Below are 19126 nucleotides of genomic sequence, written 5' to 3'. Positions count from 1 at the left end.
ATTTCACAAACAGTGTAAACAATCTGTGTCTAAACATTTCACAAACAGTGTAAACAATCCGTGTCTAAACATTTCACACACAGAGTCATGTCTAAAGTAAACATTTCACAAACAGTGTAAACAATCCGTGTCTAAACATTTCACACACAGTGTAAACAATCCGTGTCTAAACATTTCACACACAGTGTAAACAATCCGTGTCTAAACATTTCACACACAGAGTGAACACTTAGTGTCTAAACATATTACAAAGTGTTCAACACTTTCTGTCTAAGCACTAAATTCATATACCGGTATATACAAAATGAGTGCTGTATGTCTAAACATTTATACAGAGTGAACATTGTATATATGCAAATATTTCTTCTACAGGGCAAACACTATACACTATATGTCTAAACATATCTACTGTAAGGTGAATACATTTCACTGTAGGTCTAAAGATGTCATATGCAGTGAACACTGTAGGTCTAATCACAGTGGGAAGTACAAATAAATCTACTCTAAATGATTGCATAAAGTGGGTGCAATATCCAAATTGCAACCGTTTTTCAGAAGGAAACAAAATTTTGTTTTTACCATAGTTGCATGACTTGTCAGCAACCGATTTTAATAAAAACCATCTTTCTCTTTCAGGAACAGTCACTGACAAAAGAAAATTGGTTTCAATCAAATGTTTTTGGTTTACTACCCCGGGTACCCCCTAAACCACAATTTTTCATAAATATAGGGTAACACTATGTGACCTTCACCTTGGATGTATCTATACTCCCCCCCCCCCCCCAATCTACAGAAATAGCCTAATGCAGAAAGTAACTAGACATCTAAAATTGATTTCTGTAGAATATAAGGTGTTGGCATTATCATCTGAAATCAAATTGATGGCTGTCATTCAGTGAAAGAAAAGCCGAGCTGAAATTTTCTAGCAAAAATCTGAAGGGGTTGACTAAATTTCTTCATGACATACTCAGATCATTTTCACAGTTGGTTCCATTATAGAGATGAGGACATAGGCAGGTGTAGCCGCTGGAATCCTGGAGACATGTTCCATCGTTCTTACACGGGTAGTTGTAGCAGAAACTCTGGGTAACCTCATCTAAAACACACAGACATGGCTGTTAAAACATCTTTGTGTTAGACTGGTTGGGTCATCAAACTTATCATGATACTTACACCTATTTCAAACTATTATTCAACTGAGTTGGATGTTTACTACAAACTGAGAACTTACAATACATATAACATATTATTGTAGTTAAGCTTCAAAATCAGATATTCCATTTTTAAAATGGATCTTTAAATTAGGCAATCAAATATTCCAAAGGTAATAAAAACCCTCAACATTTTGTACATCCATCTATGCACACTCCATTCACTTACAGTATGTGCATGGTGCATAACCAATCTGAACCATGTGATATAATTCATATGTTTACTACAGTGTGAATTTCACTCCAATATTACGTCTGACAAAATATGATCTTTACAAATGTGATATAATTCATATGTTTACTACAGTGTGAATTTCACTCCAATATTACGTCTGACAAAAATGTGATATAATTCATATGTTTACTACAGTGTGAATTTCACTCCAATATTACGCCTGACAAAAATGTGATATAATTCATATGTTTACTACAGTGTGAATTTCACTCCAATATTACGTCTGACAAAAATGTGATATAATTCATATGTTTATACAGTGTGAATTTCACTCCAATATTACGTCTGACAAAAATGTGATATAATTCATATGCATGTTTACTAGTGTGAATTTCACTCCAATATTACGTCTGACAAAATATGATCTTTACAAATGTGATATAATTCATATGTTTACTACAGTGTGAATTTCACTCCAATATTACGTCTGACAAAATATGATCTTTACAAATGTGATATAATTCATATGTTTACTACAGTGTGAATTTCACTCCAATATTACGTCTGACAAAATATGATCTTTACAAATGTGATATAATTCATATGTTTACTAGTGTGAATTTCACTCCAATATTACGTCTGACAAAATATGATCTTTACAAATGTGATATAATTCATATGTTTTCTACAGTGTGAATTTCACTCCAATATTATGTCTGACAAAATATGATCTTTACAAATGTGATATAATTCATATGTTTACTAGTGTGAATTTCACTCCAATATTACGTCTGACAAAATATGATCTTTACAAATGTGATATAATTCATATGTTTACTAGTGTGAATTTCACTCCAATATTACGTCTGACAAAATATGATCTTTACAAATGTGATATAATTCATATGTTTACTAGTGTGAATTTCACTCCAATATTACGTCTGACAAAATATGATCTTTACAAATGTGATATAATTCATATGTTTACTAGTGTGAATTTCACTCCAATATTACGTCTGACAAAATATGATCTTTACAAATGTGATATAATTCATATGTTTACTACAGTGTGAATTTCACTCCAATATTACGTCTGACAAAATATGATCTTTACAAATGTGATATAATTCATATGTTTACTACAGTGTGAATTTCACTCCAATATTACGTCTGACAAAATATGATCTTTACAAATGTGATATAATTCATATGTTTACTACAGTGTGAATTTCACTCCAATATTACGTCTGACTAAATATGATCTTTACAAATGTGTCTGTGAAACACTTGCCCCCAATAACAACAAAGAAACAATAATCAAGGTAAAAGAAACACCAAACAAAAGGCTTTGTCACAAGGAATGCGCACATGAAATATGTGAGCCCCAATCATTCACCATTCAAAAGTTATGAGCAAGGTTATACAGTTTCGGTTAAAGTTTTGAAAGTAAGGTCAAATTCCATGGTCTAGGTCATTAAGATCATGGACTATCAAATGAAAGGTCTTGTCATGGGAAATCTATATACAAAATATGAACGTCATAACTTAAAAAAAGTTCATGAGATATCACCTACATTATTTTCTTAAAAGTAGGTCAATCTCCAAGGTCACAAAGATCAAAATCTTTGATACCGAAACATTTAGGTCTTGTCATAAGGAATGCACATATGAAATATTAGTGTCTAAGAGCCATAATCATGTACTGTTCAAAAGTTATGAGTAAGGTTAGAGTCTTAATCAAAGTTTACAAATTTCAAACTCCAAGGTCAAGGTTACAAGGTCAAAACCTTTAAAGTCAAAAGAAATGGACATATGAAATATGAGAAGCATTCAAAAGTTCAGAGCAAGGTTAAAGTTTTATACAGACATCGATATATCCCCCCCTCCCCCCTGATGTTGATGTTATTTGAAGGGGATAACAAAAAATGAAATCTATACTGATAGTGATGAATTATTGTTTTCCATAAAAGAACCAAATTAGAAATACAAATTATAATCATTCTTAATGAATAACTAGAAATATGACAAGCATGATATAGGGAACTGCAATATTTCAATGTAAAAAAATTGAAGTTCCATAACCCTGTAATAACAAGACTGATAAATCTGAAAATCAAAAGGGGTCTTCCTTTTCCCATCCCAAGTATTACCTTTAGATTCTATGAAAATCTTCTTCAAGTTATTGCACATCATAGGAAGTGAAATTACCTTATCAATATTGAAATTTTTTAAAGTCCCATAACTCTGTAGTGCAAAAACCAATAAAGGGGATAAATTGAAAGGGGTCTTTCCCTGCCTAATCCAAGTATCATGTATAAAATTTACGAAAATATTCCCAAGGAAACTCAAAAGTTATTTGTGTGCCACAGGAAGTGCTGACGGACAGATGGACATGCAGACAGCATGATTACTATATGGATTTGGGGGACCGGTCCCTAATGAAATTTCAATTTTATACAAATAAGGGTACAACATATAGTTTTTATACTCATGCATATAATGCAGAAAATTTGGTTGAAATCAGAGAGTGTTTTAAATTTGCACAATAATTAACTATTATCATCTTCTTAACAGCTCTGATGATCTGTTAGATCCGATTGAATGATTGATTGAATGTTGTTTAATGTCCCCCCCCCCCAAAAATATTTCACTCATATGAAGACCATTGCCGGTGAAGGGCTGCAAAATTTCGACCTATGCTCGGCACTTATGGCCTTTGACTCTGGCAAATTGAGGAGGGAGGGATGTTTTTTATTTTTATTTTTGTAACAATCTGTATATATCATAATACATGTTCAAGATAAGGTGAAGGGCTGCAAAATTTAGGCCTATGTTCGACACTGATGGCCTTTGAGTAGGGATCTTTATCGTGCCACACCTGCTATGACACGGCCTCGGTTATTGCAGTCTCATCCAAAGGACCGCCCCATTTAGTCGCCTTCTATGACAAGCAAGGGGTACTAAGGACATATTCTAACCCGGATCCCTACTGGAAAATTCAACTGAAAAAGTGAAATTATGAATATTCAAAGTATGTGTGGATCCATAATTTTTCTGAGAGGCCATGTGGGACCCATGTCAATTTTCCAAGAGGGGGTGTTAATAACCTGTTTTAGGGGTTTTCTTCACCTTAGATTACAAAATAGTCACATATATATATTCTTGTCAAATATGTTAAGTGGGGTCCTGACATCAATTGTTGGCCATGTCTCCACAGGATATTAATATTTTATCCATGTATTGCACAATTTAAATGCCATGATATTTCATTATTACATCATATGACATACCTATCACCTACAATGTTTTTTACAAAATAACAGGCTCCATGCAGGATAAATAATGTTGGCACTTGATTGCATTGTGATTTACAGTCTGCAGACTTTCATTAGCATTTTTTATAAACTGTCTAAATCAATTATGTACAGTGTCCTAAAAATCCAACAAATTAAACACAAATTCTTGAATCACCTTAATCGCTAAAAGGCATGTCTCAGTAATTATCTTAATCCACATTATCCAGTACATAGGGATTTTGACAATTATGACTAATATAAGAAATATTCTTGTTCAGCCAAGTTCTAACAGAAGAAAAAACATGATTTAATCAAGGATTTTCTATGCTTTGTATGCACGATGCAAGCCATATATATTATGCAGAATTCATTATAAATATGCACTGCAAATTAAAAAGACTTGTTGACAGCTATGAATATGTTTTATACTAATGTATATATTAGCATGGTCATTTCTATCTATAGGTAAATATTTTTCCACATACTGTAAACCTGAATTTCAGACAAAGCCAATGCCCATTTCAATAACAGATGCAAACATGTCCTGTTAATCTGGTAAATTGGGACCGGTACCTTTGTTCTAATAGCCATTGACTTGGATGCATGTACAACGTAATGCATGTCATGTGAAAAACTGAATATCACCATGGTTATAGATGAGGTGAAGCTACAATATATGACCAATATGTCCATTCTAGCTCTGTGTAATTGTCAGGTGGTTTGTGTAGGTGTGAACAGTACTTACCTGTGGTTTGAGCCAATGTCACTGATATTGTCAATAAATAAACTATGATCCTTCCAGTTAACAACACAGACATTTTGTAAACAAGAGCTGTTCACCCAGTATTATCTCTGTAAGAATTGAATAATTCTCCTGTAATCTGCAACAATAGATCAGATTTAAATCCATTCATCTACAAAAGTTACATAGTGGTATCACTGACAAGCTGCTTCAGTTCACTAGGAATTCACTGTTAAGTTTCCTCACAGGGCCATCCGAGTTCCACAGAAAGATGAAGATTATTCCTAGGGGACTCTTTATTATTATATATATCTAGATGTTCATCACAATTGCTTGTCAACATGTCCCACAGCTAGACAGGCCGGGTTTGAACTCCTACTAGATGATGATTGATTAATGAGGCATAATTAACACAATAAACCTCATTCACAATGAATTTCTGCTGGAATAACACTATACCTGTCCCAAGTACTTTCTTTGAAAACCTTTAAAAATTTGCAGGTAAATGATTAGGAAATAAAAATATTACATCATCAAAAATCAATGAGAGCTTGGACTAAGCACACTTTCTTTGATTTTCCCGACAACACATGTAAACGAATATTTCCTCCAGACATAGCATGTTCATTGTTTACACCCTCCTACTACCAGTTAATTGATCCAAGAAATTAAAAAAACATATCCAGAAGTCAAACGAAAGAAAAAACATATAGATCACAGGATGAAAAATATCAGAAACAGGTAAACTCAGGTGTCATAGATCACTCAAAATCAATTCCAGTGGCATTCTAGATCAATAAAAGGGATTCTCCAACCCAGATTTTTTAAAGAAGGAGCGTTGTAACGTTTTAATGGTGACTCACAATCCTCGTTCACCTGAGTAAAATACCACTGCTAGTTTTCACACTTGTGACCCCGTAGAAAATTAAATATTTCTGTCCTGGTTGTCAGTCATGCATTGCCAATGTCTCGCCTTATGAAAGGTACAGACCATTCCTGCACGGATCCTACGATTCTGTGCTGCCTAGGATTATCCAGCATAATCCATACTCAGTCTATTGTATAAAGTATACTTGGAGGTCCAACAAAGAGCATCAGTTAGTATTTGAGAGGTGTTCACAAGTTTCAAATTCACTACTTCAATTACAGGGGGCTTTCCTCTAATAAGTCTTTGCATTATCTTGACACCACTACTGCAACATTTCTCCTGGGACAGCAATCTGAGGTCTAAGGGAGAGGACAGTGATAAAGGGCTACAGAGAACTGTGTCACCCACAGATAAAGCACCCTTCTGAAGGTAGAAATTAGGTATGCTTCCTAGCTGATACCCTTCACCCTCCACTGCCTTACAGTGTCATCCATATAACAAGCAAACTCTCAAGGACAAGCAAGCTGACATGGTGTCTGGACTGGAGGGATTTAGACACATGTATAAATACTGGTAATACTTCATTCTCTTTTTTAAAAAAACCTCTATGAACTAAATCAAAGCAGTATTGAATATATACAGAGTAAAAACTAACTGCAAATATTTTTAACATTATTGATTTATTGACAAGTAGCTAAATAATTAAAGGCATAAAAGTTATAATGTTCAAATTAGAAACATAGTTCAGATATGTTTCCTTGCAAAACATACCTCTATGGTTTGCTACTTTTATTCAATCTATAATGATACTGTCAATGAGAGAGAGAGAGAGAGAGAGAGAGAGAGAGAGAGAGAGAGAGAGAGAGAGAGAGAGAGAGAAATAGATTTTGAGAGAGAGAGAGAGAGAGATTGAGATTTAATAGTTTGTGTCATGGTAACGCTTATGAAATAACCCCTCCCACATGATTATCATTCATAGCATGTATTACATACAGCTTAAATTTACGAATTATAATGATGAATGCCTTTAAACATTCCATCATTATCAAAACTATTGGCACACTCCTAATGTAAACATGAAAATGTTTACATCAATAACAAGGTAACAATTAATATTAAATTAAATTCCTTGGTCTGTTTTAGGTCTTTATCATGTACATGCACACAGTCCTTTGTTAAATGCCTGCAGACACAGCTGTTACGTGCATCTTGATATCACGTACATCACGATCATCAGGCTCATGGATTTTACACCCATCTCCATTTGTTAACAGAATATAATACTTTATTAAATCATGTATTTGTCATGTTTATCAAAGGAATGAAGATAATAGCAAACAGATTTAGGGAAAATAAAATGATTTGGGATAAAATAACCTTTAGAATCTACTTCATTCTATTTCACATTGAAATAATGTTTAATGCATAAATTTTATATACGGAAAGTCTGGCATAACAAAGTTGCTACGCATAGCCATGTGTCCCCCACATATAATTATAAATTTGAACAAAATCCGTTGAGCAGTTTTGGAGGAGTTGCGTCCACAAAGTCAAGCAGGACGGACGGACGGAAGCACGGACACCTGCATTTCTATGTCCCCTTCCGCTTGTGATGATCGAGGGACTAAAAATGGAATCCCTCTACACCAATCAAATTTTGACACATCACAACTGATATTGAATTATAATGCATAAATCCTATTTTATTCTTGATTCTGTAACTTAATTAAAGCCAACATCTATTTGAGGCCTCGCAATCATACCTTGTATATGTAACAATTGATATGTTACATGCATATTTATTCAAACTCGACCTCACTTGCTTTATGGGTCAATTCATCCTTCAGTGGGGCTCATGCCTTAGAGGGCACATATTCAAAATACAATTGTTAGAATGCTTCACTCATTGAATTTTCTAGATTTACTGCACTCAATAATTACGTGTATGATGGAACATCCTATGATTCTGTCTGATCTTGTACGTCCTAATGGCATATGACATCGGGGCAGGGTCATGACACACCTTTGTGCCATTATCAGCTACTAAACGTCTATATATAAAAAATAATATAGCACCACAGACTAATAGTGCAAATTTTTGAAAATGACCTTGAATTAGGGTCATGACACACCATCTGATCACATGACGTCACCCTCTGATCCTAAACAATTGAAATTCTAATGTCTATCCATCACAAAGTTATCATCCAAACAAAACAAATGGGATGGAGCAGGAAAGACCATCAGACAAACTGGTGATTCCTCATCTTCACCAGCCGATGGCTCTGATCCACTATTCCCTTCTTAATTTACCAGAGAGGAGTAGATTGTAAACCTCTGGCTTGCAAAGATGAACAATTCCTATATATACAAACTTTGTTTGCAGGTTTATGATAAAGAATCTGATATGGTGAATACCTTTTCCATCTTTCTAAATGCCCCATATGCTAAGTAAATTTCAAATTTTGAGCACTTATTCAATCCTCTTTTATTATCAGGTTATGATGCATGTAAATGGCATCAAAAATGTTTTTAAGAGTTATAGTCATGAGCAATAGAATTTCCCAGAAGCAGTCCATATAAGATTTTGTAGTTTTCCTGCAATATCATAATTGCTAGATAAGTTGGTGACTGATGTGATAAGAAAGTTTCAATTTGAGGGGGTCCTTATTCATTTCAACTGAAAATAGGCTCAGACTGGGGCATGTATCAGGGTAGGGATAGTAGATAAATATGGTACACCAAATTAATGTGTAAACCTATATATATAACACATTTCTGTAGATGCAGTATCTAAGTGATCTGACTTAATATAAACACATAGCCAATCATTATGTATTTCATTTACTTTTTGTAATTTTGTTGACTTCAATTACAGATTAAAAGCCTTTCATTTGTTTCGTATTATGCAGAATCATGCTACAATGTAATTCTCTAACAAAGAAAAAATTACCAAAGAATTAATTATATATGGAGTGCCCATTGGATAAGCTGCTTACGTTATTTAATGTGTGTTACACCACTTACTGCATTCTGCTTGTTTTAGATCAACATACGTCAGTATATTTTTTTTTCAAAGAAAACCTACCACTATTGCAGGTGATGCCATCAAGTGGACACGTGTTAAGGCTCCACAGCACTCCAATGGCTCTGACATTGCTATTGTCTCTAAAGGTCACTCTCGGGCCCTCCAGGACACATCCTGTGTAGTCCCTCCCGATCACCAGTCCCTCACTTCCTGTGAAATCAATGGCCAACAGACTGGACTGGTAAGTCGAGTTAGCCAAGAATATTGTGTGTTCTCTCCGATTACCCTTGGAGATATCCAAGGTCACTACACCAAGCCTGTTCCTAAGATCCAGGTAATACCAAGCATTGTTATTGAGCTTTGTATCAGCTGCCACAGAAATTTGACTAGTACCAGACTTCCACCTTATATCCAGAGTACCATTTATTAATTGCAGACTGAAATAGTCCCCTGACTGGCCTCTTTGGTACAGCAGCTGCCCATTAAAACACGTTTTAAAGGAAAAAGCCCTTTGGAAAGCATTGCTTTGAAATGTGAGTATATTGTTGGTGATGACTATTGAGGAGTTGAAGGTTGAGTTGAAGAATGCTGTACTGTTGTTGAGTGATGAGGTCAGAGGTAGCACAAGGATAAGGTAGTATGCTGAAATTGAAATATAAGTTATATAATTCAAATGATGTTTATTTACACATAGTAATCCTCTGAAAATAACGAATGCCCCCGCAACGTACATTTTCTACATTATTTACTATGACATTGACTTATTTATGTATCATGACGTTTTGAACCTGAATTTCATAACATAAATTTTCTCTTCCAAATGGAAATCTGAAATGGCACTTTTCAGTTTCTAGAATGGTAAGGATGTATGACATTGAAGTTAATAAATTCTTTTAGTGTATTATGGCATCTAGTTTTATGTTATAAACTCATTCAAAATGTTATCTTGACTCATCATTGCAAATTATTGACCTCGATTGACCAGTCCCTTGGAATGAATATCCTCTTTACTGGTACAGATCTAAAGGGTCAGAATTTGAATACTTTGAAGAAAGAACTCCCTGATCTACATACCAAGGTACATAATCTGTTTTTCATTGAGCCTGCCTCACAATTTTCTCCCATATTTCATTGAAATCTAATGAAAAGTTTTCTGAGAATCTGACACGAATTTTGTGATAACAAAACGTTTTTGAAAGATATCCTCATGCACTGATGGAGGAAATATTATGGACATGATGGGGTATCCAACACCAAACATGTATCATGATTATAACAAGGTCACAGAGGGCACAAGACTGGTGGACTTGTGGGTCAATATTGTTTATATCGGTATCTAATGTGACACAGTGACATTGAGCAAGATTCAATATATAAACATGAATGGTGAAGATAACGAACAGTGATCAATCTCATAACTTCTATAAGCAATACAAAATAGATAGTTGGGCAAACACAGACCCCTGGACATACCAGGGGTGGGATCTGGTGCCTATGTTATATTATGTTTTGTCAAAAGTGCAAATTGCAAAAGATCTACAGAGAGCAAAGTAAATTTTACCCACTTCACATATTTCTATTACCAAACTCATGTTGTTCTACAATCTAGTAGGTTATGGAATAGGACTGACATATGTCTATAATTATAAAATACAAATCCTTATACAGCAATATTGGTAGACAAAATCCCTCTACTGTTTATGATTTAACTGACACTGTCTGCAATACAGCTAATGGTACACTCTAAAAAATGCTGTCGTCTTCTGCTTACTTTTCAGATTTCAAATTTCCAAGGTCTCCCCCCCCCCCCTCCCTTCAATGGTTGGGTTAAAAGTGCCCAGAACACTGATATATTAAGTTAAAATTGAAAGAAATCATAATTTATTGTGCAGCATTTGTGAAACATTTTTAGTGTATACCATTTATAGACAATTCCATCTCCTTCATGACTAGAACCATTCTTCACTTAGACATTTGAAGGCAGAACCTTGTTGAGAATCCCATCATATTTCAGCTCATCAGTGATGTAACTTATCAACGTTATGTTTTGCTGTCATGTAAATGTCATCTGGCTTGGATTTCTCGAAAAAAATCTCAAACTTAAGTTAGAGTTTTCTTCTATTTGAGCTGTCAAAATCTGAGTAAAATCTCAGACTTAAGTCCAAGTTTTGACTTAAGTTTATTTGGAGAAATCCAGGCCTGATGTCACAGATGAATGGCTAAGAACCAATGAAAACAGATAACATTTAGAAAAGAGGCTGAGTCTCTATTTGTCAGCAATTAATGCCTCATTACCCAAACTATTTTTGCATGACATGTAAATATGACACACTAATTCTAAGCTGCTATAGATAGACAGACAAATGGGTCATGAAGTCCCCAAACACTGGGAACTCCAGGTGTCAGTTTGGGGAGCTATCTCACCACCCTACCATCTGATCCCAAATGAAATATCCTATCTGCTGATTCAAGGTAAAAGGTTAGCTGACCTTTGGCAAAATTTTCTTGAAAATTGACAATTAACTTAAATTTCTCACTTTATCCTATACCAAAAAGAACTTACAAAAAGAATACAAAGTGAACTAAAAGCATGACCTTGTTATAGATATAATTACAACCGATGAAGTCTGCAAAGTAAGGCAAGTAATACAACTCAAAGGGGAGTAACTCTGTTATTCCTATGACGGGTAATCTTATTTAATTTCTGATGGATGTAAACTAAATATTTAAACTTCAAATCATCCAGGTTATAAAAGAACATTACTGTGTGATAGTACTGAGAACAGCACTGATCCATTTTTGCCTATGAGTACAGGGTTTTTAAATTTATACATAAACTGATTTATACATTTAGAGGTCATCATATTAAGGCTGTGACACTCAGTTATAAAATCACACACATACTGGGATGGCTGACTCAGTAGTTCTCCCAATTGAAAAAAAAAGAACTAAATTCTTTTTGCAAAATAATACTTTAATATTCAAAGTTGTGTTAATTTTAAATGAATACTAATTATGCATGTTGTGGTCTTACACTTTGCAATTCACAGCGAATTTCTCATTTTAATAACAAAAAGTGCTAAACTGAAATTTTAGTAATCATTTTTTTGTAATTTTTGATTATTATTTCTTTTCATATACAGTAATAAATTGAAATGAAAGTCATAATTGGAAGTTATCATGAAATGCCCTAATTATCTCCCTTGAAGTGTTTGATCAACAGTATATAAGGTAATGGTCCTTAGACCTCTATAGCTCAGTATGAACCTCCATTTCTTTCCCCCACACATCCCAGATTTTCATTTACCTGTCCTCTACCTGTTAATCACTTCACACAAGAAGGGTCATGGCATGTGTGGTATGTACCAGTATTGACTGTGTAGTATAGTCTGTTTCAACTCTTATCAATCAATACACAATTGCCACTATTTAAGGTTACCTGGGAATCCATTAACGCTGAGGACTGATTGAGCCTTAGATATCTTTGTTGTTTGGGGGTGTCCAAATCAAAGGAAATACATTATGTAACAAGCTGTCTTCTTTCATTAATGAAATAAATACCGGTATATTTAAATGGTATTCATGAGAAGAAGACAGAGAACACAGCTATATATAGCCTTTCGGCTATTGTCATCCTTTTTATATACATTTCCAACAATGTGGCCCAGTGGTTGTACTAGAAAGAAAGAAACAATTTTTCATACTCTGATCTTCCTGTTTTTCCAATTATTCAAATATTGATTTATTTTTTAAGCAGATGTACTAGTTTCAAACATGACTCAATATTTCATGAGTTGATAATATGGATTTTTTTAATATCAATATTTGGGGAATATTCTATCAAGTTCAATGAAAGTCATTCAAAATTAAATATAAACTATAAATATATACAAAAAAAATTAAAATTAAAACAAAAACACCAAAAACTCCTTGTTGAATCCTCGTAGACATTGACACTGGACTTTGGAATATGATTTCTAAGTTTGATATGTCAGAGTAAAAAGAACAAAGGTGAGGTTCTAACCATAAATCTGTTTATATAAGAACAGGTGATGTCAATCTTTTAAAACTGAAACATAATTTCAAAAATATCTGATACATTGTAACAATTAAGTACTAAGTAACTCATGACAACATCAGACAATAACAAGTCTCCAATTTTCAGCAACTTCAACCCCTAAAATTTATCAAAACATCCACATGAAAAATAACCAGTCTTCTTCAAAATGCCAGTGGATGTACTATTATTTGTGCATACCGACATAGAGAGAAGTGTGATAAAGGTTTACCAGGTAACAGTCAATTCCTGAATAAAGACTCATGGCTGATCAATAATTAAACAAAGACACAGCTGATGAGTTCACAGAGGGTAAATACTGCTACAGGTATTCCAGGTGTGTATATGATCAATACTAGCCATGTTACAAACTCATATGTACATGAACATAAGTGTATGTCTCACCCTCCAAGTCTTGTAAGGGATGTATATTTGTTTCATTCTAATTTTTGGATTTTATATGATTGTGGTTTTCATCACAGGCAATTGCATCGCTTGGGGTCAAATTTACTATATAAAGAGTACTCTTTATATAGTAAATTCGACCCCAAGCGATGCAATTGCCTGTGGTTTTCATATGTTAAAATAGGTAGTGACAATTCCTGTGTCAAGCATTAGGCAGTAGAAGTGAAAGTCAGGGTTTTATTTTAAGAGGTTTCGTGTCACATTTGGTGCTGGTGTGATAACAAACTCTATATTTCTTTCTATTACCGACATAGTTTGTGACATGATACATATTCCTCCTCACCATGGCACACTTTAAAATTTACAATAATAAGTTCTACAATGAATAGTCAATATATACCTATTATCCTTCATCTTTTTTTTAGGGGGGGTGTGTGTGTGTGTGTAAGGGGGTGTCACAGCTTTTTAGAGAGAGTTAAAATTTTGACGAGATATCGTTGGATTATCTTTTTGAAGATTGTGTCAGGTAGCAATTAAGACTATAACTGAGATAGTTAAATCTAAAAAATCTTCCTGTTTCTTTAGAATGTCAATGCATCTCCAAATTCCTATTACTTATGCTTTGTGCATAACTTGCTGCATAGTGAGTTTTGTCATAACCCAATGTTGTAAGTTTTAAAGACATGAAATGGTAAAAAAATATATGGTTAGATTGTCTCCAGCATGTATCACTGTTGGCAATGCCCAATATTCTGTAGTTTTCTCTATCATGTCTTCTTCAATAAGAAACCCCTATGACTCCCTGAAAGCATTTGAAACTGTTATTTAAATCATACAAATCTGGTAAATGTTTTCATGTAATTCAGAATTTTAAGTTATTATGTAACAAATGACACAGCATTTTTACCAATTTTAATAAGTATGATGTTTGTAGATTGTTGGTTTTAATAATTAAGAAATTGTTAGACCTCGAGAGAAGAAAGCAAACAAAAAGTATTCACTGAAGCGAAAATATACAGCACATTATGGTTTTGAAAATTTAACAAATTGTAATTTAAAGAATTTCACCGGAGAAAAGTTGCATTGAATATCTGTCTATACTTCAATACTACAGTGATATGTAAACAAAATAACTAGAGTTTTCCAATAAAAAAAACTAAAACAAAATAAATTGTACCCCAAAAATGCTCATAACTGCATTATCATAATTCATCAAGAGTCAAATGACATGACTTAGGTTACATGAAACTGATTTGTTTTCTCATAATCAAGATAACAAATTAAAACATTTGCATTCCACATCATTGTAACAAAGGCCTATTTATCCACTAATCAGCATTATATGGAGATAATGGACAATAGATCATAACTATATCTATAAAAAGGTGGTACAGCTTGCCAAGTTTGTGATTAAGTGGGTCCCAAAGGGAGGTGCATTATCAATTTTCATTTCAAGTCCTGCAATTTTAATACACAATTCATACATGAATATATCAGTTGATAGTACAGCTAAAATTAAAGGGGTTGTAGCATGCATTGGAATGTAAAATGACTTTTTAATTTTCATTTTAAAATTCTTTCCAAGGTTTGCTAATACAGGTAAATGTACACCAGCACTGTCTCAATATAGTTACGTCTTCAAGTTTATACAAGAATTGATCTACCTGAAAGGAAAGTTTTCTTCAGGCAATATTAAACAAATATAGTTTAAATTCAAAGAAATTAGAATCCACTAAAGTTTCCACAATATTGTTATTAAAAAACAACTTGATCATGGTAACTTGGTTTATTGTAAATTCATCCACTTTGGAAGCTGAAATACTCATATTAATGCAAGAGCTAAATACTTTATTTATATGAATTTATTTGATATAAATATTGCATATTTGGGTTTTAATTGATACAATTGTATCTATACATCCATTTATAAAAGATTCTTATATCATTCATTATCTATATCCAAGAGAACAACAAGAAACTAAATCTGAACTACTTGCATTTCAAAATTCTCTACAGATCACGCCAGCGAGGCATTTACTGGATTCGAAACTAGGACTTATCGGACTACACTTAATGTACTCAAATCTTTCCCCATCTTCCACCAAGAAACCTTAAAAAGTCTTTACCTCACCACGTGAAGGTTATTATTGGGTGCCAAATTGTAACACGAATGGAAAAGTGTCAGCCAGTCACCATGCAACTAGGACTTAAATTGAACCCAGAACCTCCCTCCATCAACCATATGGGTGCTTTACTCACAATACTTTTTCAAATCTAATTTGCATCTTAAAACTCCAAAATTGAGCAGTAAGAATGATACTTAATGCAACCCATGACACACTATTTATATTAATTGTGAAGCTTGGTTGACTATATTGAACAAGTACAATTTATAGATAGGAGGTATCATATAAGGATTTTGCTGGCGCGAGTCCCAGCTATCTCAGCGATTTATTTGCTGATCTCTCATCTCTATGTTACTGTTTATGATCTTGATCAAATCAAGATCTTTATTTACCTGTATTTAAAACTAGATTGTCCAGAAATTCTTTTCAGTACTCTGGAGTAAATTTTGGAATGGGTTTTAAGCACAATGTCAGATGCTTTCTTGTAAATAGGACTTGCCTCCATATCATGAATGTAGTATTCCATTTTCATCTTATTTGATGTTTCATCTATTTATTTTTCATTTTATTTACGTGTTTGTATGCTATATATATGTTTTATAAAAGAATGCCGCACGGAAGACTAGTGTACTGCAGTAATTAAGTTACCTTAATCTTTAAACAAATTAAGTTATATTATTATACCAGTCAGAAATACTCAATATCCATTATAATCATACTGCTTCAGGCGGCATAGAGATCAAAACTTTTTAGAAATGGTTGTGAATTACGATGAGGCAAGGGTTTGAGGGTCTTTTTCAGTTCTTGAGGGCTTCCCTGAAGGGGATAAGATGCACTCTCGTCCCTCCTCAAGGGTGATTGAGCTTATGCTAGGAATGTAATTACATAATGTACATTTTATTACATAATGATTTAAGATGTTATGACATTTATGACATAACATACTTTTACTTTAATCAATCTTCTAATTATATTTTATTATTAGAGTTTTACTGTTAAAATTTTTCTCTGATTTTTCTATCAATGTACTGAAATTAAGTACACACAAAATATTTTATGTCATGTAAATTGTCACATTTGTGAAGGGTTACACAACGGGCACCTTGACCTACCCATCTTGTACGTATTCTTGAAGCTTTGAACAGCGGACAACAGAAATCTAATCAAATTGTACCACAATTTAATTAATCGAATTTTACAATCTAAATATGAATCGACAAACATGGAATGCAGTATGCTTTGTTATTGCGCCGCCATCAGTATTGGTCAATGGGACGGTCATCTACTGTTTACACTTAAAACTTACCGTAACATAACCCCACCTGTAGCTTCACAGCTACCCCGGGGGTCCTGGGCGATGTCCCTCTCATTTCATGGCCCTCGTAAAAGCCATTCCTCAATCAAAACCTTTGTAAACACCATTTTATAACAGACGACAAATATGAACATGTGAATCCCAACTTGACACTGCCAGAATTAACTCCGATCTGAGTCACGTGACAGTACAAAAACCACAATTAACACACCTGTACAGAGGACTTCTCTTACTCACGGGGAAGACGTTATATAGATCAGATTTTGGAAGCATTGGTGTAAAAATGAAATGTACAATATTATTTTGGTTTTGTAACACATTATAGAGTATTCTTTTGGCGCCCAGGTAAATAATACCTGGGTTTGTGATCTGTGTCACGCTAACAATAGCGCGTTTGTACTGCGTTTTAAGGGAGATAACTCTTACATGGCACAGGAATGTGCGACACTCTTCCTGACGATCTCACGATGTGCTTAATCATGCCAACCTCTATACAGTGACAGCGCAATTTTTTAACGTATTGTGTTGCATGGCAGAAGTCATAAAATGATTATTGCGTGGCTCATGTGAAAGTCTGAGTACCTAAATAAGATTTATTTCACAATAAATCATTCAGCTTAATTCATAAAATTTCACAAGCTCCCATAACAGGAGAATTAAATGTTTCATCAAGATTCGATGTATTAACACAGGGATGGCAAAATTATAAGCCTTAAAAGTGGTTTCATGATTTTATTTTTATGACAATAAATAACAAATCCAACATGTGAGTGGTCATCTTAATTAATTCACAGCACCAAATTCAACAGACATGCATCATTTCTAAATCTTCTATTCAAGTTCAAAGTAACACCACATCAGGGGAGGTTTATAACAAATAATTCAATCAAGTGTGAACTCAAGTTTTTTTTGTGTTTATAACCCATAGACAGTAATGCATTATAGATTAATGGTACTGAAGATAACGACTTATATATTTCTATTATCTCATGGGGAGTGTAGCAAAACAGTATCTTATATGTGATAATGTCATGTCTTAAGCAATACAAAGAGTTAACAATGCAGTACTTCATACAATATTTGTTCATCAAAGAAAAGTTTGTAAACATTCTGCAAGAATTTCTGTCTCCTTGCCTTGTTCTTCAGGCCTTCTAAATCTTACTCCTAACCAGAGTAAGATTGTGGTGCATGGAGAGATAGTTTTGACTTGGTGGTGTATGGTGACAAGAAAACAACTTTGTATCTAAGGAGACAGCTCAAAGTCAACTGTGAAACTTACAATCAAAGTTTATCTCTGATACAAGCTGTAAGTTAAACTTTAACATGTACATGAAGATATGAAAATGAATGACTGTCTCAGTGTGTTATAACTCAGCATCTGACAGAGGTCTTATTATCTTCATTTCAATTCACAAATACATGTACATACCTGATATGCATAAGCATTCTTGTTAATTCATATATTTCTTATCTTTAAAAAGTAATCATCAATAAGATAATTGTCAAAATCTTCTACACCTGTGTGCTCATTTATGTCCACACACACAGAGAGAAGAACATACACATGTATAAAACATTCACACAATTTCAGCACAGACATTATTTAACCTTCTGTCTCTAGCTCTATATCAGACATTTATCCAATGTCTTTAACATCAGTGAGACCGATTCCCATTGTGAACTTTCGCCAGTTGTAGGTTATGACCTTTTGCTTTACACCAAGCACATCCTTGATGAATCTTTCCCTGGGTGGAGATTTCTGTGATTGGGGTTTGGGAGCTGGTGGCGGGAGAGGCTGAACTCTGGCGCCATCATATCGCAGAGTCCTTCTGTCTTTGAAAGCTACAGTGACTTCCTCATGAACCTAAGAAATAATGTACAGCAAACTCTAAAAATTCTAATG

General features: G+C 33.9%; 2 protein-coding genes and 1 long non-coding RNA gene across 11 annotated transcripts in view; 1 reads left to right on the top strand and 2 right to left on the bottom strand.

Moving 5' to 3' along the window:
- The window catches only part of LOC125682528 (protein crumbs-like), a 55731-nt gene extending 38337 nt beyond the window's left edge, over positions 1–17394 (bottom strand). For 2 of the 4 annotated variants that reach the window (XM_048923163.2, XM_048923164.2), the window contains exons 1-3: positions 17215–17394; positions 9381–9962; positions 968–1096 (exon numbers count right to left, since the gene is read on the bottom strand). In XM_048923163.2, the coding sequence (XP_048779120.2) occupies positions 968–1096; positions 9381–9962; positions 17215–17278 (775 nt within the window). In that variant the 5' untranslated portion in view covers positions 17279–17394. Of the gene's footprint in view, positions 1–967; positions 1097–5427; positions 6912–9380; positions 9963–17214 lie in introns of those variants that run through there. The other 2 variants (XM_048923165.2, XM_056155737.1) reach the window with 2 other exon arrangements.
- LOC125682536 (uncharacterized) overlaps positions 6797–19126 on the top strand; it is a 14309-nt gene continuing 1979 nt past the window's right edge. Inside the window, exons 1-4 of one of the 2 annotated variants that reach the window (XR_008800330.1) lie at positions 6797–6865; positions 9392–9561; positions 9757–9853; positions 10340–10398. This is a non-coding gene — a long non-coding RNA (uncharacterized LOC125682536). The remainder of the gene's footprint in view (positions 6866–9391; positions 9562–9756; positions 9854–10339; positions 10399–19126) is intronic. The other variant, XR_007372586.2, reaches the window with a different exon arrangement.
- The window catches only part of LOC125682530 (tetratricopeptide repeat protein 16-like), a 16073-nt gene continuing 14887 nt past the window's right edge, over positions 17941–19126 (bottom strand). For all 5 annotated transcript variants that reach the window (XM_048923167.2, XM_048923169.2, XM_048923170.2 and 2 more), the window contains one exon: positions 17941–19087. In XM_048923167.2, coding sequence (XP_048779124.2) covers positions 18860–19087 — 228 coding nt within the window. In that variant the 3' untranslated portion in view covers positions 17941–18859. The remainder of the gene's footprint in view (positions 19088–19126) is intronic.

Source organism: Ostrea edulis, chromosome 2 (genome assembly GCF_947568905.1).
Source record: "Ostrea edulis chromosome 2, xbOstEdul1.1, whole genome shotgun sequence".
NCBI lineage: Eukaryota > Metazoa > Mollusca > Bivalvia > Ostreida > Ostreidae > Ostrea > Ostrea edulis.
The sequence above is the reverse complement of the archived record's forward strand: the minus strand, read 5'-3'. Positions and strand labels throughout refer to the sequence as shown.